The sequence below is a fragment of the Rhodnius prolixus genome, unplaced genomic scaffold, assembly GCF_049639745.1.
Source record: "Rhodnius prolixus isolate KJV_2025 unplaced genomic scaffold, Rpr scaffold_6, whole genome shotgun sequence".
Lineage (NCBI taxonomy): Eukaryota > Metazoa > Arthropoda > Insecta > Hemiptera > Reduviidae > Rhodnius > Rhodnius prolixus.
In genome coordinates, this window is record NW_027411634.1 from 35511937 (window position 1) to 35534227 (window position 22291).

The 22291-nt window shown below is 29.9% G+C and overlaps 2 protein-coding genes across 3 annotated transcripts in view; both read left to right on the forward strand.

The window, feature by feature from the left end:
- Positions 1–3771, forward strand: part of Axn (protein axin) — a 31699-nt gene extending 27928 nt beyond the window's left edge. Inside the window, exons 12-19 of one of the 2 annotated variants that reach the window (XM_074142047.1) lie at positions 10–147; positions 318–450; positions 549–690; positions 1699–1833; positions 1908–2054; positions 2144–2458; positions 3186–3324; positions 3603–3771. In XM_074142047.1, the coding sequence (XP_073998148.1) occupies positions 10–147; positions 318–450; positions 549–690; positions 1699–1833; positions 1908–2054; positions 2144–2458; positions 3186–3312 (1137 nt within the window). In that variant the 3' untranslated portion in view covers positions 3313–3324; positions 3603–3771. Of the gene's footprint in view, positions 1–9; positions 148–317; positions 451–548; positions 691–1698; positions 1834–1907; positions 2055–2143; positions 2459–3185; positions 3327–3602 lie in introns of those variants that run through there. The other variant, XM_074142048.1, reaches the window with a different exon arrangement.
- A 4090-nt stretch (positions 3772–7861) lies between these two features.
- On the forward strand, positions 7862–20867 carry wmd (serine-threonine kinase receptor-associated protein wmd). The gene is made up of 8 exons (XM_074142096.1): positions 7862–8011; positions 9236–9375; positions 9496–9635; positions 17477–17627; positions 17854–17978; positions 18314–18426; positions 19265–19401; positions 19917–20867. The coding sequence occupies exons 1-8, from the start codon at positions 8007–8009 to the stop codon at positions 20180–20182; spliced, it is 1077 nt and encodes a 358-aa protein (XP_073998197.1). The 5' UTR covers positions 7862–8006; the 3' UTR covers positions 20183–20867.
- The last annotated feature ends 1424 nt before the right edge of the window (positions 20868–22291 follow it).

Genomic DNA, 22291 nt, shown 5'->3' on the forward strand with positions numbered 1-22291 from the left:
ATGATCCAGTGCCCTGGAGGAAGCAATCTTGTACCATGCCACGGAGGAAATCATATGCCCCCTCACTCAAAACAAGGCATGCACTCTACAGCTCATCCTTACCAGTCAAAAACTTCCTATTCATCTCGGCATTTTAAAAAAGATAAGGTTAGTTATAAACTAAATAATGAGATATAAACTTTTTTTACCCTCTTTTTACCCAATGAATGCAGATTAGTTTACTAATTTTTAAGAGTTGTAGCTTTAATTTTTTAATTCATTCTTTTTTTTTTTTAATGTGGACGTAGTAATTATACATTGCTTTTGGCCTATTGCAGGACGTGTTTTCTACGTTCAGTTCAGATTCTGGTAATGTCCATGATTTCTCTGAACATAAACTACATCTTCCAAAGAGTAAATCCGTGCCGGACTATCAGGATTCTACCACAGATACTTATTCATCTTTACACAGTAATTATTTTTATTCTCAATTTACAATATACATAATGAAGTTCAGAAATATATATCAAATTTAAGCGATGTCATTAAATTTATTTCATGATTCACAGGTCACGATGGGAGAGGAAGATCTGGTAGTCGAGAATGGAGCAGTGGAAGCGGTGGTCGTAGGCACAACAAAAAGACAGATCAGACTGATTCTGGAGTTAGCGTTGTTTCTGATACTTCTATCCATGGGTCAAACAAAGACAGGTTGTTTATTTATTTTTAATTTATTTGACGTAAGTGTTAATTAATGTGATTAGCATGTTATGAGTGTACATTATTGGAGAACATTACTGGCTAATCACACTTGATACTTCTTAACAAAAACTTACAGTTTAAAAAGTTAAGTATAAGGGTGGATTAAACGACAAAAGGTGCACAATTTAGGAAGTACCCTACATATCATTCATACTTCAGTTCGTAATTTCAGTTATATAGAAACATTCGAAAAAACAGGAGTTTAATTGGCATTTTATTACAAGTGATATCATTGAAGTAATTTTACTGCATTACTATTTTTTTTAGAAGTTATTAAATGTCACTGACCATAATGCTGGTCATTTCCGTAAACGAAATATTTGATATTTGGTAGCACCCATTTAACCTAGATTGATTCTAATAAAAGATATTAAACTACTTATGCACAAGTTTTTAAAAATATGATAAAAAATAATAATTGTTACAAAAATAAAATAAAAAATTGGAATTGTAATGAAATGTAGAGAACTTTTGAATTTGAACTATAAACCATTTGAATTAGACAAGGTACAGATGTGTTCAATGTGCAGCCTGAGAGAAATAGAAAATATCTATCATTTTCTAGCAGTATGCCCTATCCTGAGCCCCTTTAGGAAAAAGTTTAAAAAAAAAGAAAATATGTCAAAAGAGGAATTGATAAACATTCTAAATGGGGAAAATTTAATAGGTTTATATAATTTTGTTATAAAAGCAGGGCAATACAGGAATTTTTTGATTTTAGAATTTAATTATTAATTTTTAGGTTTTCTATGTTTTGTTATTTTCATCTAGAAGAGACGTTTTTTAATTGTGGGTTAATTTATTTTTATTATTATGGAATTAAGATAAGTTTTTTTGACAAACTAAAACTCCTGGCAGACGGTACGGAGTACCATGCTGTATTTTTTTCTTATTGTATGTAACATATAAATTGTAAATATATCTTAAATAAAAAAAAAATGCATTTTTATTTTCTAGTCGAGTATTATCTTGGTTAATTGAGAGCGATCGAACTTGCGCTGGCTGTGCAATGGCTGAAAGAGACTCAGGATCATCTTGCAGTGGAAGTTCTCGGCTAGATTCAAAACACCATGTTCGGCCAAATGTACTTCGGTATGTAATTGAAATGAGCTATAATTATATGGAAGTTACTACATGATGCTTACTTGATAAAATAATTTTTTTAGGGGTCGGAGGTCTCCTCCAGGTCCTGCACAACCCTTTATTGCGGATCCAAGTATGCCGCCGTTACCACTACCACATACACCAACGCAGCTTGATGAAGCACGGCGGAGGTTAGAAGATCAACATCGTTTGGTTAAACAACATTCTAGGTGAGTTAATGAAGCGATTTCCATCGTCTTATATCTCTTGAACAAATTTTCAAAGAAATTCACCCATAAACTAATAAAACATGTTATAGATGTACTTCCGGAATGTCAACATCTTATTGTAATAGTGGCAGTAAACCTGAAGCTACAACATCTGGATCACCACTTTCTGCTGGATGTCGTAAGAGTACAGGTTCCGTTGCTCAGATTCAACTACCATTTAGTACTCATCCGTCTGCGAATACTCCTGCGTCATCTAGTATTTCTTCTACGCAATCTACTAGTGTTTTTACTACGGTAGTTTTCAGTTTTTGTGATGAACAGTTTCCGTACAGGACGAAAATTCCCGGCCATCCAGTTACCCTCAGGCAGTTCAAAGAATTTTTGCCAAAGAAAGGAAATTATCGGTAAAATTTGTTTTACTATTTTATGTAAATTTTGTTTAAATTGACATTTATTAGTTTTATATTAACTTAGAATGAAAAACTCTAGAAAAAGCAGAGATGAATGGAAGAAAATTTATAGTGTTCAATGAAGCTCTAAAAATGATTAATGAAAATGTTAATAAAGATTCGTTCAGATATGTATGTAGTATGCCTCAAATGATGAAATAATCTTTTAACAAGAGTATGATATTTCGAAAAAAGATATGTTGGTAGGTAAAAATGCAATTTCGGCTAGTAGGAAAAGTCTTCCAATTTTTGGGAGAAGCGTTCCAGATAACATCTTGGACGGAATTAGGTACCCAGTTACGTTTACACAACGCTCTAGTTTGATATAATTATATCATTTTCAATATAAAAGGATGCTGACATCCTTTTTATCAATTTCCTTTTAAAGCGATATAGTTATTATGGAACGTATTTTTCAAATGAGTATTTTTTATTTATTCTTTATTATTAACTATAATAAGTATTTATAGTAATTAGTTATAGTTATTGTATTCGTTTTGAAAGGAGGGTCTCAAACTGCATTTTTATTGTGTAAAAGGTGGAGGGCAAAAATATTGAGAAACGCTTAAAGTATTAAAAACTGTAATTAACTTTAAAAAAAACCACAATGCACTACGTAAATTTGATTTTTTAAAAAATTTAAATGTTATATTTGAATTCAAGAACTTTTCCGTTTGTTTAGATATTTTTTTAAGACTGAATGTGAGGAGCTAGATATGAAAGTAATACAAGAAGAAATAACTGATGACAATGATGTACTACCGTTATGGGAAGGAAAGGTGATGGCCCAAGTGAAACCCGTGGATTAAATAATAAATTTGGTGAGTATATTCGTCAAAATATATCTCTTATGTTTATGTAAGAAGGTTTTGAATTAGATTTCATCATTCTGAAAAAATACCATTTCATAAATAAATCATTAAGAAATACAATGTGATATATAAATTTTTTTTAATTTTTCTCTTTACTTCTAAATATCAAAACCAATCTATTAGATAAATTGCATGAGTGAATATTCGTACCAATTTTTTAATTATTTATCTTGATATGATTATGCATATCGTATTATTATTTATTTATTTATTTTTTTTTTTTTTAGCGCATCGACTGCCTTGGCCATTAGCGCTATTATTATTATTATATAAATAAATAAAATAACTAATAATAACTTAAAATGAACAACCATTTGCTACTTCTATTAGTAAATAAGTTTGAAACATAGACTTTGATGTTTGAGACAAATGCATATTTAATGTATAAGTCAATAATGTTAGAAGCAAATTGAAATTTAATTACTTTTTCTTAATTAGGTAAAAATTTGCTCCTTCCACATTCTTGTGAAAAATTGCGAGATATATTTTCGCTGAGCTGCTGATGGTAATGAAAAAGAAAAACAAGATTAAAAATTATGAAGCGTGAAAAAAGTGGTTTTAAAAGATCTGATTTAAACATTTCTTGGCTAAAGAAGAAGAAGAAAAAAACATTTGTGTAGTGAAACATTGTTGAATCCATCCTTCAAACAATTTAGCAAGTTAATTGACAAACAGTTGCGATTGGTGTAAAGTGCAAATCAACTTTAAGTAATGAATAGAACTAAGTACTTTTTATATTCCTAGCCTAATTAATTAAGTTAATAAAGTGTTCATACTATTATTTTGTTTTTGTTTCGTTGTACATAGGATACGGTTCGATTAGGACTGAGCATAAATGTGTATTAGAAAATTGATATATTTTTTTTTTCAATAATAATAGGACGCTTTAAATAAAGGCCATTCTGGTGCTGACGTAATGCCTTTAGAGTTGTAGAACTAGCCAATGATTTGTTTTTTTTTTGTTGTAAACTGGCAAAAATGGAATAGTCTAATAAGTTTAACATTGTACTGTTATGCAAAGTGTCATTCGAAAAATTTTATTCAGTATTTGAGATTGTAATCTACAGATCAGCATAATTGCCACAGAGAGATTTCTAAGTGGATATGTTCTTTATTTTCGGAGTATTTATCTTTATTACACTTTTGACTCAAAAGAGCTTAAGTAATCGTTTCTTAAGCCTCGCATCTCGAGGCCATAAAACGCCCTAAACATATATTAAACTTATTTAATAGTTGGTTTTAATCCGCAGTGCTGGATAATCGGTAAGACTTTTCCAAACTCAACGTGCTCCATTTCTTTCTTCACTGACCGTTTCATCTTTTTCTCTCTTTGTAGTAAAGAGATTGATTACCAATTTCTAAATTTAGTGTACTTGACCGGAAAATTCAAATGTGGAAGACAAAGTGCCAACTTCCCTGAAATTGTAAAAAAACCCTTTACTTATCTTAGAATGTAGGGAGCAAAAATATTGGCAAAATATTTTACTGACACTTCTAGTATAAATATAAACGGGTTTATAAATTTGTAATTATAAAAATACATTTATTTTATTTTAACTTTTTTTTTAAATTTAATTAATAAGAGATTTTAATTTTATAATTTATTAAATCGAACTTGTATAAAGATGTCCCTTGGTAGATAGTAAACTAAGTTTTGGTCATGCCTGATTTCTTCTTTTTTTTATTTTATATATTCAGTTTAGTTGTTGAGTAAATTTAATGTGGCGGTACAAATGAAAAGTTTTCATTTACTTGTTTGAAAGAAGAAGTAACGGTATTCACAGTATAATCATAGCAATAGTTTATAATTATTATAATTTTGTTAATTTATAAATATTGTGCATTAATTAGAATGTTTATCGCATTTTTTTTTTTCTATATTTTGCTTTAATATCCGTCAACATTACTACAAATTCATAGAAAGCAAAAAATAGAGCTTCAGACATTTTCATCTGACGAAGTATTTAGAAGAAACAATTTCTCCCAGTCAGTTCCTAAAATATAATTATATATCAATTTTTCTGCTGTATGTTACATGAAAGATATAGAAAAAAAAAATATTTTTTTATATTTCTTTGTAAATAAAGTGTATTATTTAAAAGTGATAAAACTTACATAAACAGAACACGTGTGCCTTGATTTTCAACTTTTATTTATTTATTTTTCTTAATTATTATTATTATTATTTATTTATTTTTTTAAATACTTTTTACAAAAATAAAAGATGATTACTAATAAAATCCTGTATAGCAATATTCATCCAGATCAATTTCTTCTTTAACATTTATGGAGAAAAATTGACTTTATTTTTGGGTATTCCTCACTTAACAACCGTGTTTTAAGTAAGCCCCGCGATTTTGGTCGTAGTTCAATAAGCCTTTTGTAACTTGTTCGGATTTGTTTAAAAAGTTTGCAGTTAACGTATTTATCAGTGTTTTCCTCCTTCCTGTCGCTTTAGCATGTCAAAAACATTATGGGCTTTGGTTTGAATGCTAATTAAAAATCTTATTGATCTTCTTTTTTTATGGCTTCTTTATCATCTAACTCGACAATAATTTCATCATTTCAGGATATTTTTTTCAAAGTCGGTATTTATGAAGTTGGCTCTTTTTGGCGCTTTTATGGGGAAACCAAAAATCACTTAATTGCTGTCTCGTTGAGATTAAAAACTTCCAGTCAACGAAAAAAAAAAATTACAATATTCGTTTACTTTAAAGCGCTCGAAGAAAGCGCAAAACAATGAAAGCCTGAAATACGCGTTTGTGTATTCAAACTAATAAGTAGTTACTGTAATGAAAACTCACGGTGTGGAAGCTCGGCCTAGGTTCGAGAACTCGTTAAACGGGTTGGACGTTAACTTCGGAGTACCACCTAATTGGTTACAATTATTTTAGTTTTGATATTTTTTTTTACAGTGTTGTTAGGTTCGCAGTACTTGTCAATATCGTTGATTTTATCGTTCATAGGATTCGCAGCATTAATAGAGTGGTGTTGATTCAAAAATTTTGTGCAGAGAATTTGACTTATAGAGTCAGTAAGTCAGTGGAGTCATTTTCTTAACATAAAAATGATGAAATGTCCAGGTCTCTATTAATCCTTGAAAACTTAGAATTAAACAAAACTTGCCACCAGATAAAATCAACATAATATATATAAATATATATTTTATAATATATATATATATATACTTCCTGGATTGTAAAAGAAACAAATTTTTTGTAAAGAGAAGTTTTATTGTCCATTCAAACAGTTTTTTGTTTTTGTTTTTTGTTTTTAACATAAGCAAATGAATATATTTTTGAACTGCTATAATTTTTTTGAATTTAGACATTAAATTTTTAAAAAACGTACAGAAATTTTTCTCTTGAATAGAAGAGAAAACAGTTACAACTTGATATTGAAAAAGCTAGATCAATTATTTCCTTTCTTCTTCGTTTATATAAAAAATGGATGCAAAGTGCCAATCATTAGTTTTCAAAAACCCCTTATTTATTTTATAAAAGTAAACTTCTTTTCTTACTTTTGGTTTTGTAAATATATATGTTAATTTGTGTTTTGCCCCAATTTGTTGGTTGTATATTGTAAGTTAATAATGTAAATATGAAGAGTGAAATGTGCAAATCGGCCCAAGTACCAGTTGATGATTTTTCAAAAGAGTTACAAATAACTGCATCCTGTTGAGAGAAAAAATCTTTTGTTTTTTATTTCATAATCATTGGTTCAAAATAAGGTCCGATTTCAGTACAAGCCTCCTATAAATAAATGCACCTTCCTTTAGCATTTATGCAAAGTGCTATGCAGTTTAAATGCAAAAAATGATACTTCAGCCATTGTGAGCCAGGGTGAGTGACGTAGATCATCACATGGCGTAGATCGGCTTGATGGTGAGTTGCAGTTTCTCGTCAGAGAGCAACGTCGGTACTTAGAAATGCAAAAATAATTTTTGTATAGATTTAGAACCTTTTACATTTTTCATTCTTCATTTATTTGAGTATATATATATATATACATACATTTTGTAATATTTAAAAATTTGTAATTTTTTTTTAATAAGTCGTAAAATATTAAATTATTTATTATAATTTTTGTTAAGTATATCATCATCAGTAAATTTTTTTTATTGATTGGGATGTTACAATGAATAATAATAAAAAGTTCCTTTATCTCAAGGTTTATTATGATTGAATTATAAACTTAAATCACACAAAATAATTTCTTTTTTAATTAAAGAAGATGGTCATTAAGAAGTTGGATAATTTGTTTTGTCATAAATTTGTTTTTTATTACATTTTCTTTTGACGCAAAATATTTCGTTAAAGTTTGAAAATAGATTTTGTTTCAAAAAATCATAAATTACAAAAATTACTTAAATTATTTATAAATTACAAAAAAAATTATATATAAATACACACCGTGTAAAGTTATAAATATATGTATATTCGAATTACTATACAATGTATTAAAAAAAAGTATAACAGTGTTTGTGTTTTTTTTTTTTATTATAGTACGTCCCTGATTTAATGATAAGTGATTCTAAAGACTAGCTTACATTGCTGTCTTAACATTTCTGGCATTAGTACACTTGGTTCCCCCGTCTGATTTAGTTAAAAGTAGTGTTCTGTTTTATCGCTATGAGGTGAGTAGTGGCTTTTTTGTTTTTGTTTTCAGTAATTGTGTTTACAACCTTAAAATATTTCCATGATGTTGTTGCATTACAAGATCCATTCGTCAATGATATTTTTTGCATTTAGATGAAGCAGGATTCATCAATAATAATTTTTTACTTCTCTTCAATCATCGCAATTATTACATTAGAGATAGAGTATTTAATTCTTAAAAAATTAACATCTAAAGAAATTCTTATTAAATTATTATTAAAGATGCTATTTAAATCCTTGACTTAAAAATTACTTCACCAACTTTTTTTTGTTATGCATTATGCTTTAAATCATAAACGTTTATAGCAAATAATGAATATACCACTGATTGTATGATTATTTTTTCCCTCACAGATATACTAACTGAATTCACTAGGTATTTGATACTAATTTTTAAAGTTTTTCATTAATCTGTCCGAGAGGATATTATTTGACGTCACATTGTCCTCAGAAATTATGCAGTTTATTATATCGTTTTTTGCAGCTTTTGGAAAAATATGCACTTGTGAAACCTCACGAATAATTTATCAAATATAGAAATCAAATTAGATATACCTCCCAATTTTTAGTGTTGAACAAGAGGATACTAACCCATTAATAAATTATTTTATTTCTGCTTACACAACTTATTTTCAATATGAACCTGATGAACTATTCTTTTAAAAATGCAAATTGAAACCATAAATTAAAGTAAGTAAGCATACTGCGTCGAAAAAAAGAACTTTTATTAGAAAGAGTGTGAGTACTAAATTCATCATTATTATTTTCATTTGTTTAAATAAAATGTACAGAGGATTGTAAGGTATAAGAGGTATTTCTAACTTTCAATTGACAGAAGTGAATGACTTATTTAAGCATGATTAAAAACTAAATCTTACACTAAATTATTAGTAGCATAATTGTTAATTCAAGCAGAAAAAAAACGCAACAAGGTCTAGATAAACTGCTTTTTACTTCCGGATATAAAAATTTAACATGTAATAGAAGTAATGTTAATGTGTGTGCAGAATCGATATTAAAGCAAATGCTTACATCGAAAACAGGATAACCTTGAAATAAATTACCTTCCTGGTTTGTCCAACCTTCTCTTGTTAATTCAGTTGGCTGTGTGCAACTGTAAGTGGTTAGGATCTGTAGCAGTGCTAGGAGTCTTGTCGGGTGGATGTTCATTATAATACACATACTTAACAAATTGTTCACAGCTCTCATTTCAAAATAATTAAACAAATGGCAAATTTAAGGCAGACTCCTTTAACTTGTAGTGGACACACCCGACCTGTAGTACATCTGGCGTTTAGTGATATTACAGAGAGCTCATATTTTTTGATTTCGGCGAGCAAAGGTAATTCATTTTTTAAAGTTTTTTAAAGTAATTGTGTTGAGTTTAATTATTATTCAAAGGCCCTTTTCTGTGATTCGTTTAAGATTTTAAACAGTAAATATAATTGTGGAAATCTTTCAGATGGAAAACCCATGTTGCGACAGGGCGATACTGGCGATTGGATTGGTACTTTCGAAGGACACAAAGGGGCAGTATGGGGAGTAGCAATAAATAAGGAAGCAACAAGAGCTGCATCTGGGGCGGCAGACTTTAATGCTAAGGTAATCACCATTATGGTGTTTATATTAAAACTTCGCCAAGGTATGATTCGTGGTTGTCTAAAGTTATAAAATAAGCCGACATGTTTTATTATTTCACCTTATTATTTTAACAAATATTTTTGGTTAGGACATTTGGGGAAGTTATTATTTTTTAGTGTCACGGTGCACATTTCGTAATTTGACTGAAAGTTATTGATACAGCGGCCTAAACAAAATCGGCACAAATTATTTAGACACATTAGTTTGTACTTTCAGTATATCCAGATCTTTGTTTTCAACCTAAGATATGTTAAATCATCTTGCTTAACCAGTAAGCTTAGTTTGCCATTCATGGCATTACTTTTTTTTGTTCGGTCTTCGTTAGGCAAACCTTTTTTTAAAAACATTTGAAATAGCATTGTTTTGCTTTTTAGGTTTTCTTGATGATAAGTTGAAATATTTTTAAAAAGGATTACGTTTTGTTTTTATTCTAACTTCTCAGCTGTTTTATTGTATAAATTATTGGTGAACACGTATACAGTATATAAGGCAGATTAGTAGTCTTTATTATAGTCTAAAAAATATTTCAAGTTTTTAATTTAAAATTATGTTACCTTCTCGATATCCGGAAGGCTTCTCCGGTTAATCACTTAGATTTCATTGGTATTGAAATTGAAAGAGTATTGAAATTTGTATGATTATTTAAAAAGATAGAGAATTTATTTCTTGGAGAAAATTCTGATATAATTTATTTAACAATATTGGTGACAGTGTTTTACAGAAAATGTTTGAAATTTCCTCAAACATTACACAATTTGTTCACGTAATCATTGCGGTCGCTTTGCCTGCTATCAGTGTATTATTACTAACGTGTCATATTGACCTTCTGTGCTGTAGTACTTATTTTGAAAAATTATAAATTTTTTTTATACAATTTATACATTTCAATATTTAAGATTTGTATGTTTTTCAGGCATAAGATAAATCTTACTATTGAAAAGGGATATTGTTGTAGAATTTTTGCTACTGCTAATTTTGGTGGAGGCATTATTTTTACTTCAGGATCTTACTCAAATCTTAAATTACAATCGCTATCATTTTTATTTTATCCTACTATCTTCTGAGAAATTTCTTTAATCATGCCTATTTACTACTTCGACTTTCCAAAGGAACATGTTTTAGATATTCCCTGAGTTCGACAAAGGGATTTTTAAAAATTGGATTCTTAATAAAGTTTGTACATGTACTTTAACCATTAGCTTAATTCTAAAACAGAAAATTTTAGAAAGTTCTCATTTGATAGTTTGTTTAAAGGCAATAAGTGATCCAGACAGTAAATAAACTTTTGGCTAAAAGTATTCAACTGGAAGTGGCCCTTTTCCAAATCGATCTTGCAGTTTTTCACTCAAAAACGGCTCTAATTATTTATTATTTAAACTTGTTTGTACTCTCTTGTGTATAATACTAAAATTTTTAAGTAAAACAAGAATTTTTTCAGGCTACTAGTGATGGAATCATAAGTTCTACCAATTAATATAAGGAACGACAATAAAATAAGGCAATTACAAGACAATATGGCTCATAAATCTTTGAAATAATAGCTCTACAACTAAATAAAGTTGTATAGAACAGAATATCCAGTGGTTACCCTGGGAAATATGACGTGTTTTAACAATAAAGCAAATCCAAAAATGGACATATAAGGACATTACAAATGAACTTATAAACGTATGATACTGCTCCTTCCGAATCTACTAGAAATAAGAAATGTTCTTTTAGATCGCACCCTCCCACAAAATCAAATTCTAGGCAACAATCTAAGCAACAAAACTTTTGACTCAGTATTCTTCCAACCTTTTAGCATTATTTACCATTTAAATGTGTTGCCAAATCTGGTATGAACATTCACATTACATTCTCTAACTGCAATTTAGTAATTCTATTTTGTTGAAACTTGGCAATTTTACTAAAAAGCTGGTTGGCTTTTATATACCATGTTTACCACAATAAATGATGCTGTTGAACGAAGCGTGATATCACAGCCCCACTAAAATTAATGCTTTACTTGGCTAGTTTAGACTATGCTAGGCTTTCTAAGTAGAAAAATCATTGTAAAGAATACAAGTTTCTGATCAGTTATACAACTAAGTGTACAAGGTGATTTGTAAAGTAATATATGTGATTAGTATCTTTCAAATAGGTAAATCCCAGAAAGTTCAAATTTGATAATTGATTTTGACATTAATAGAATTCGGCAATAAGATTTTGGAAAAAATTACTTTCCGGAAGTGCCACTTACCACAAAGTTTTTGTTTTTTTTAAAAAGAATATTCTATGATTTTCCTCAAACTTTGCATTGAGTCTTTTTCAATTGGAATATTGGTTATGTGACTAACGTAAAGCTTTCTTTTACATTTTTATGTAATTGAATATGTACAATCAAAGTACAATCGAAATCAAAGTGAATAATGGACCGATAATATCTTCGTTATGCACTCTGCAATCTTGATTTAAATAAATGATTAGAGTAATTTATTTAAAGGGAACTTCCTTGAGGTATCTGGTGGGAGGGGCAAAACGTCGCTACCATTGGGCTGTCTTTCCAAGCGATTCGATTCAAAATCACTTCTTCCCTCCACAGCAGTGTTTATAATGCTGCACGTAAACTTCTGCGGGCAACTAAATTATGACATGAGAAATCTTTTACGGTAATAGACAGATTTTCGATTTTGAGTTCTCACCAAAAATATTTGTTTTGAAGTAGCCCGAGTCCGAAACATAGGACACTTTTTATCTTGAATTTTGATTTTTTTAAATTTTCTCTAAAATCGATTTATTTCAAAACTTGGTATACACATTGTTCTCATATTGATGTTCCGCTATTATTTGAAATATAATAAGCTCGGAATTTCCTTAAACATTCGATTAAGGAGATTCCTGTTTGATGGGTTTCGTAAGAGCTATCTTAGAATCCCATTCCAGTGTAATGTACGGTCCTGTGACATTTACTTTATTAAAGAGTATTGCTGCTATTCCGAATTTCTTTGAAATTCCCCTTTACTAAATGGATTTTAAACTTGTTAGAGAATATTTCGGAATGATACCTAAGGTTTTTACTAAGAGGTTTTATCTAGGTATTTTCAGGATTTCTGTCGTAACTATTCTTATAGAGAAGATTGGATCCATATCTGTCTAATATGGACATGTCAACTCTTACGGTTAGGTATAGGGAGTAATTGTTCTGTTGACCAATTCATTTATTTTTTAATTTTTCATTTTGAAAGTAGGTCACGCCTGAATAACCTCCAAGAGTTTCTGATTCCATTTAAGAGAGTAGTAATATTAACTGGTTTTGTATGGCCTTGGAAATTTTCTATTTGTATGCACGTGTATGTGTGTGTGTGTGTGTTTTGCTGTATACTTCCTGAACACATCAATGTCATCCTCTACTCTTTGTATATGACATGTATGTGTTTTTTATCTATCTACACTTAACGTGCTGTCTCCGTGTTTCATCAAATATTTTCCTGTCTATTTGCCCTTTTAATCTTTCCACACTTTTATTTCCTTCCTTTCTTCCTTTCCTTGTTGAAGTTGTCGTCCTTATTTTACTCTTTCTCTCTCACTCACTCATGACATTATATATATTTATATGTACGTTCATTTTGTGTTGTTCTCCTTGACTATGAACTCCTTGAGTCAGAAACTATTATAAAGTAATAATGATTGTTGTTAATTTTTTTTATTACTAATTTTGTAATTGGATTATTTTGGTGCTGCGAAAGTTAATTTATCTGCTTGTTTTCAAGTAATATGTGTACCTCAGAATAGCAATTTATTGCTCCTAAGAATTCTTGCATTTTGCAATTTTTTACCCAGTATTTCAGCAATTGTATTATAATTTTTTTTTATCAGCAAAATTAGTTTTATGGAATCAGTGTTTGATTCCTAGAGTTGGAACATACCGAATTTGTAAAGTATTTCTGTTCGGTAACAGATAACGTTTTTGTGTTAAGTGTGTACTATTATTGTAATTATTTTAATGCAGTGCAACCTTCAAGATTTATTTTTGCTCCCTCCTAATGTTAGGTGAAACCTTATAACATCCTCTCTAGTAAATGTCGTAAGAATTCTTAGAATTTGAGAAGGTTCTAGGGCGGGTATAATCTTCTGCAGCACCTGGTAACTTCCTACGTGTCTAAATCTTCGCCATGGATAACACAGCCAATTAGGAGGTGTATTTATGTAACCTCAGAATCTGCAAGTGTCTTCCTGTTCCAGACCCAATTTCTTCGTGAGCAACTAAGTCGAAAATGCCTTGTGAGAATACCCATCAGCTATCTAGCCTCTTCAGGAAGTAATACGGATCGTCACCCGCACCACATTCCCAACACTCGCCAGATGTTCTAAGGATGGCTCGCTGGGATTAAAAGGAACAAACGCTCACCAGGAAAGTTCTAGAAAGGAAGGAGAGCCGGTACCGAGATATAATATCCCTGGTGACTCATGCCCTTCCATGCAAAGTCCTCCTCAGATATCCTAAATTTTCATCAAAGAAAATGAGTGCTCTAAGAAAGGATACGCCCTTCTAGATTTTCTATGGAACTACCAGAAGTCATGGAGCTGGCAGATTGGAATAACCTTGCGAGATATTAGGTCACGATTTGGGCGATCCCTTGTGAAAGGCACATTGCGTAGACCGTGCGACTATTCCGGTAGATACCTTTGCCTTTTACAACCCTTTGAGCTATTCTGCTGGGCAAGAAAAGTTGTCCTATTAACTTCTTTTATTTAATACAAAACGGGATAGATGGCAAAGCGTTAAGAGGCCCGACTAATCTGCTTTAGTTATTGTAGATTGAATTGCTTGAAATACTTTTTTTTTTTGTATAATAACTATATTTCCCCAATCTCTTAATCCTTGAAAAACAACATAACAGTACATACTCAGGAAATTCCGCTTTCTGATAAAAACCGAAAGGTCATTGTGTTTTCCACTCATTACACAAGACCTTCACCTTAACTCTATCTACATGTACGTATTTTTTAAATGTATTTTTTTTTTAACTTCATTGTATAGAAGATTTTCGAAGGAGGTATAGAACTTTGTATTTTTAGCAACGTAATTTATCCATATTAATATTAATTAGTGATAGGACAGTATGTTTTACTAATAAGAAACTAATTTAGGGTAACCAACTTCTTTCTTCTAAAAGTATCCTTAATAGAATTTTTTTAGAAAAATAAATTAACTTGTATGCAATTTAGTAGAAAAAATTGCAAAAAACAAACAAAACATTATTAGTGAATGGCGTGCAGCATCTGAAATGCACTTTCTAAGGCTCTCCGTCTTGAGTTATGATGGTTGCAGGCGCTAGCGTTTCTAATGGATTAAACATTTTTGACATAGACGACTATATTTTCGATGAAAATGAAAAAAAAATGCGCATGAATGGATGTCCTTGATGTCTCATCGCACAATGTTCTCTAAAAAGACGGCTCATCCGTGCCTGATCTGATTTCACATTCTTACTCTTTAATATCAGTAAACAAGAAGCATACTACCTTGAAAATCTTAAATCTAAACACTTAACTCGTTGATAACATGCCTCAACTTCAGAATGTATTCATGCCATTTGTCACAATATAATTATAATGTTAATTAATATATGTCACTGATGTCACATGCTCACTTATTACTAAGGGACATTTTGTTCCAAAATAATTTGCAGTTTTTGAGTTTTAATCATTTCGAAATTTCTTATGAAAAAAACTTTGCCAGTGACAAAATTCTTTACTTTTTTAGTAAATAGATTTTCTGAAATGTCTCTCAAAAAAAAAAAAAAAAAAAACAAATTCAAGGCTCCAAAAAGAAAATTCGTCTTACTAATCTCCTAGTTCCATATGACCTTGGAAGCCATGCAGAGGAAAATTATTAAGCTAGCCTTCACACATTTGCTTCCTCTTTGGGTACTATCAGAACCAAGCAGGATTACGCCCAGTAATCAACACCAGTATTGAAAATATTGGTAGACTTGACTTTAACCTCTTGGAGTAATAAGTTTCAAAAGTACCTTACGCACTTAACTGTTTTCCAAGCAAGGTCACACCTTTTGAGCCACCATCTTTCGTAAATGGTGTCAATAGAAAATATGTTCATTGGTTGCGAACTTTATCTTCTACTTGCCAGAATTTACATATGTCTTGGCCCAGGAATCAATGTCAGCTTGAAATTTTTAGGCCACAAACCTTCATTTTACTTCTGCCATATCTATCCATCCCAAATAAGTTCGCTGAGATGTAACCAGTGTTTCTTTTTTTTAACCTGTATCTTTTTCTAAGAATTATTAGATCCCATTGCGATAACATAAAAATTCAACTATTTTGAGAATTAGGAATTGTTACTTTTTTTTTTATTAAAATTATATTTATTTAAAATTAGTATGTTTTTGTTATTACCAATCATTTTTTGAATCAGTTATGCAATAAATGAAGAAAATCATTAGTGAGTGATTAATAAAATTTATCGAAAAAAGATAACTTCAACTATACTCTTTTTTGCTTGTTTAAATTTTACGCTACTTTTCAAAAATTATTATTTTTTAATTAAAAATATTTTTGATAAAGTGAATTTAAAGATTTACCCATAAGTAGCTTTCTTTGATGTCAATATAATTATTAGTGAACCAAATAAGTCCCTGACATATGTAACTAAACCTTGCTATGACTGACCTTCTTCAAATTTTTTTTACTACTTGGATGTTCAGCGCTCTGAGAGTGCTCAAAAATATAATAATGCACTTGCTTGCAGTATCTCATTTTGCAAACACAAAAATAAAGTTCGGTGTGCCATTGTGCGTAGATGAGAGTTCTCATGAACTTTCTGCTCTTCTATTATTAATTGGCTTCTAACTGATATTACAGTCTATAAAAATAGTCAGCTATTAATTCCGTTTCATTGATTTAATTCAATTCAATTGTTTGAATTATAAATCTATGCAGATTCACTTTAAAATGTTTTAAAAAGTCTCGCAACTGATTATTACTATCAGACTTAGAGGGGTCCAGTCCAAGGTTGGTCCTTGATTCCTAATCTGAACGCAAAATTGTCTTTATAGAAGGTCGGGTGAAAGTACTGTAATTTCCTTTCGTTTCCCGCCTATTATAGACATTATGCACATTGGCAAAGATCCTACCACCATTAACTAAAGACAGAAACACAACATAAGTCAAATAAGTAGTCAGAAGAGTGTGCGGTAAAAGGTTCCCTTATTAGTTACAACGAAATATAATTTCCATACAATCATAGCCCTCACAAGTGACAGATCTTCGTATCATATCAGAGCAACTGATCAGTGCACAAATTAATGCTGAAATTTGAGGCAAGAAGAGAAAACTTGTTTTCAAGTCCTATCTAATGCTAAGATCACAGCTGTGATTTGATTTTTAAAAAGTCACTTGTCATTTTGAGCCAATTTATCAAGTGCCAAATTTATGACGCTATTTCCCGTCGAAGTTACTCTTTTTTAGAGCTGTAATAGCTGTGTACCCTATTTCCATTTAAATAAATCTCTGGCTGACCCATCTGTCAAAAAAAGGCACCCAATCTGGAGTTGATTATATCTTGCATTTATTGTATTTTCATAAGAGCGAGAATACATTAGTTGGTGAGATCGCCGAATTAATATTTGACGTTCATTGTCAATTATCGCAGCCTGTACATTCAAACGTTTTATTTTGTTTTTTGCTTTTATTGTTGACTTGTTTACTATATTGTGTAAATACTTGTTGTTTATGTGCATGTAACTGTTATTTACTTTGTTGTTTACTGAATTTATTATTTTTTGTTTGTTTATTTGTAGATTTGGGATGCAGTTTCTGGTGGTGAATTACAATCTATACCTCACAAACATATTGTAAAAAGTGTTCATTTTTCAAATGATAGTTCACATCTTGCTACTGGTAGTAATGAAAAACTGATTAGGATATGGGATCTTAATAAACCTGAGACTCGTTAGTAATTGATTTTATACTATCTCATTCTTTATATTGATACCTTATTAACATTTTATTTTTCTGAACTAAAAGACTAGAACCATTAACATTGTATCAATATCAATAAAATTGTCATTTTAATCATTAATACCTATTATTTGAGATAAAAATATAATTACACTAATATTCATAGATGTAATTATGATTTATTGTTTTTATAATGTATTTTGTAATGTATTTATAGCTGTACTGGAATTTTCTGGGCATTCTGGTTGTATAAAACAAGCATACTATTTGAGAGACGATTCTCGTGTTGTATCCTGTTCTGATGATAAAACATTAAGATTGTGGGACGTAAAGTCAGGACAAGTAAATTGAATTTTATATGTTATTTTTATTGTATTTATGTGTGGCTACGTGGAAAGGAAAAAAGTCTTAATTACAGTTTAGGTACAGCGCATAGAAAGAACTAGTGTTGTCACTTATGAAATTCAAATGGACATCGCTGGATGGCTACCAAAATTTACTTTTGTTCTTAAATGCTTGCTTTTTTGAGCCAAACTGACTAAAGTTCTAATTAATCGTTGATCCACCACGACCTGTAGTTATTTATAAGATTGATTACACTTTCTATTTCTAAATACTACGGTAAAAGCATAAAATATTGATAATTTTTTTTAAATTCTTTTATTTCTTTACCGCAGGAAATTGATAAATTGGAATTTACTGTGGTACCTAATAGTGTAGAGGTGTCTCAAGATGGCCAGATTCTCACTGTAACCTCTGGCACAACAGTTAGCTTCTGGCAAGCAGAAACGTTAGTAGTTTTGTTTAATTTTACTTAATTGACAGATCATATAAATAATAGAGTGTAGAGTCTATTTGAAGATGTGTCACGGGCATGTGATGAGAATTGTTTCACAGGCGAAATTCCCTGTTAGGAAATCACTAGTTAGATCGCTATAGACTGCTTTTCCTGATGTTTTCAAAAAGCAATTTGGAAAAAATTAAATTCTGTGCGGTTTCTGAAACAATGAAGGAATAATTTACCACGAATTGTACTTTAAAAATTCCAACTCCTGCTTCTAACAATTACACTGAATACACATAAAATGGCTTAGAGTTATCCGTTTAATAAATGACTAACGTTTATTGTTCTAGCAATCTTGCCCAACGCTCAGTCAAACAAACAAAATTTTAAAATGAACCTGATACATTTTAATTTCTTTTAGAGTCCGTGTTTGAATCGAGATTTAGATCTAAGCGGCTATTTGTTTCGGCCGTAATATTTGGACAAAAAAAAAAAAAAGTAAGAATTCATCGAAGGGAAACTTGGACAGAGGATGTTGTAAACCAAAAGCATAGTTCTCTTACTTCTCCTTTTAGATGCTATTACCTTTCCTGCAATGCATCAAGACCGTAATTTTAAAACATGGTCTTCAAAAATGGTCTCGATGAAGAAAACATTTCAGTAACTATGATTGATATCATCTCTGATATTTTCGTAAATCTTACGGCCTGCTTTGTTCTATTTCCAGTCTTTCTTTTTCTTGCAACTATCATTTTCTTTAGCAACTAGATCAGATGGTCAATAATAAATGACTGAATAAAGTATTAGTAATTATGAATGACTTAATATGTTTTATTGCTTTCAGATTGACTAAAATAAAAGAATGGAAAGTGCCAACTGTTGTTTATTCTGCTTCTTTACATCCGGATAAGGAAGTCTTTGTGTGCGGCGGAGATGATCTCAGAATGTACAAGTTTGACTATAATACAGGAGCTGAACTTGGTAAAACATTTAATTCAACTTTCAAAAATTTTTTACTATTTTTTTTATCCAAGAAATTATTATTTACTAAAGTTTTTGAAAATTTTAAAATTATTTGGTTATTAGTTCGCTTCATTAGTATTTTATTGCATTATGTGCATTGATTACGACAGTTTTTCGAAACAGTTAATATTTACTCAAATCATTTTGATTTAAATACGGAGTAAAAATAAGTGTAAATAAGAAATCATTGAAAATTTATTTTTTTAAAATACAGGTTTGCTGTTAATTGTCTTCCTCCTAAAGGTATAAGAAATCCTCATAAAGAGCTGTAAGACATGTTGGATTTTTCACTATAAAATCTTTTGGAAATAAATAAATCCGTAGTACGCAATTAAGTTTATAAAACAATATGTAATCTTGCTAGAATGATGATAATTTGTTGCAATTAGGTTCATTAATTAATAGGATCAAATAAACTCGATTTCTTGAGTTCCTGTCGTTAGTTTCTACATTTGATTTTAATTTGTTTACAGAATCTTTCAAGGGCCATTTTGGACCAGTACATTGTGTTCGTTTTTCACCTGATGGAGAATTGTATGCATCAGGTTCAGAAGATGGTACATTAAGATTATGGCAGACAACAATTGGTAAAACTTATGGCCTATGGAAATGCGTTGATAATAGTACAACAAATAATACCAACAATGCAAATGCAGGTGTAGATGCACTGTCATCTTCAGCACCACCATTACAAAATAATGCTACAACGATTAATTTACACGAAGTTGTGGCTAATTAATTTATGAAATATTATTTTTTGTTTTTGTTTTCTCTTTCTAATAATAACAGTATGTCTGGGAGTTTCCATTTGCTGTAAAAATGTAATATTGCTGGCCTGCCTAAACAAACACAAGTTTTATCCACAGTGTTCATCCATAATGTTCTAAGTTATTACGTTTTTCATTTAATTTAATTTGTCCTATGTATCTCCACTTATATATAGTCTTACTGTACTGTTTTGTCTCCATTCGATTGCGTCCCTTGTCTTGATTTTATAGTTATGTTTACCCACATTATGCTATGAATAATTAAAGGAAAGGAATTAATACAACAAAAAATAAAAATAAAAAACATTAATAAACGACTTCTTTTTCGCCATAGTTATAAGCTTAAAAATGTTTATTATTGGTAAATTATAATAAATAATTATTGCAGTACTTATAAAAAGTAATTAATCAGGATCATATAGGATTTGTTTTTTATGAAGAAAAGTTACCTTCCACATGGTTTTTTCATTAGTATATTTCAGAAATAAAGTCTTAAGTGAATTTTTCATTTCTTTCTTTTCTAAGTATAAATATAATTTTTAGTATGTAACTTTACTGTAATGGTAACTTTTGGGTGGTCTTTATTTATTGACATTACAGTCCGAACAGTATTTTGCAAATTATTTGGAGTAAGTTCAAATTTCAGTAGTTTTTATTTTAAAAGAAGGAGAGACTGCTTTCTAATTTTTAACTTTTCGATGATAGAAAGATTCTCTCCCCTTAATATATGAAAATATCGAATTTATGAGGAGGAAGGCACTTTGTGTAATTAAATCTTTTAAGAGATGATTTATGTAATTTAGACCATGATACTTATTTTTCTTCTACACAAAATGCCTTCAAAATAAGTTGCTCTTATTTATTTTATTTTTCTTTTTTCATTCAACTATTTTAATACCTTTTTCATTTAACAATTATTATTTTATGTTTGTTCTGAAAGGATAATTTTTCCTTCTGTGATAATTTAAGTATGTAAAATGATTCAAATGTATTTGAATAGGTAAAAAAAAAATAAAAATATTTTTTAATAAATTATCTTAATTATTTTTCAAAGTTCTCTGATTATGGATTCCTATCTTAAGAATTTTCCATATAGTAACTGTTCATTTGTTTTTTCTTTTACTCCTTTTTTTATGACTTAAATCATTTGACTCACCATCTTCTCTTACTATTGGATAAAAAGAACCAATTTTAAAGAATTCACTTACTTGCTCTTACTACAAGGTAACGAAAGCATTGCTTTCATGCCAAATTTTCAATATTTAATTTCTATGGGAAACATCCTTTTTGAGGCCCATGAGTCCGCAAAAGTATTATTTCGGCAAAAATGGCATTAGTGGTGTACGTGAGCTATATGGTCAAAATGTCTTGAAAAGTTGAAATTTGACATTTCGATTTGGTCTAGCCGATAATAATTTTGCGATCAAAGCCCTTTTTTAGTCACTTGGAAAACAAATTTACTGAATTGATTTTTCACCCAATTGAGATTTTATCGAAGTCTCCCAGAGTTTTACAGAACTTCGTAAATACACTAAGCCAGTAAAGATGTATTTTACGGTTTTTAAAATTGTTCTGAGAACTTTTCGTGGCGGTTAAATATGTCTTGAAATTCCAAATTTGAAGACAAAGATTTAGAGCTATGAGAATGGTATGACAGTTTTCTTATCTAATATTTTAAATTTCTTAGAAACTTTTATTTAATCTATTGCGTTATTGTATAGAGTTAAGTATTATCTTCTACTCAACAAAGTGCTGAGAAACCAAGTAAATGTAATATTTTTGAATGAAGTAAACAAAAATATTTTTTTATGCTGCCATTTTAAAAATTTATTCTTTGTAAGTGCTGGCGTCTAGTGACCATTTTCGTAAACACAGCCCAAACGGTAAGTACGTTAGTACAGTTGTGCCTTCTATGAATATGATAATTCAAAATCAGATAAGAGATTTAAATACATTTTGCTAATCCCTTTTTCAAGTATTTTTGCTTACAAAAAATATTAAGTAACGTATTCTATAATTTATTGCCGCTAAAAATGTTGTGTTTAACAATTTAATAATAAAATTATTTGTTAAATTGAGTG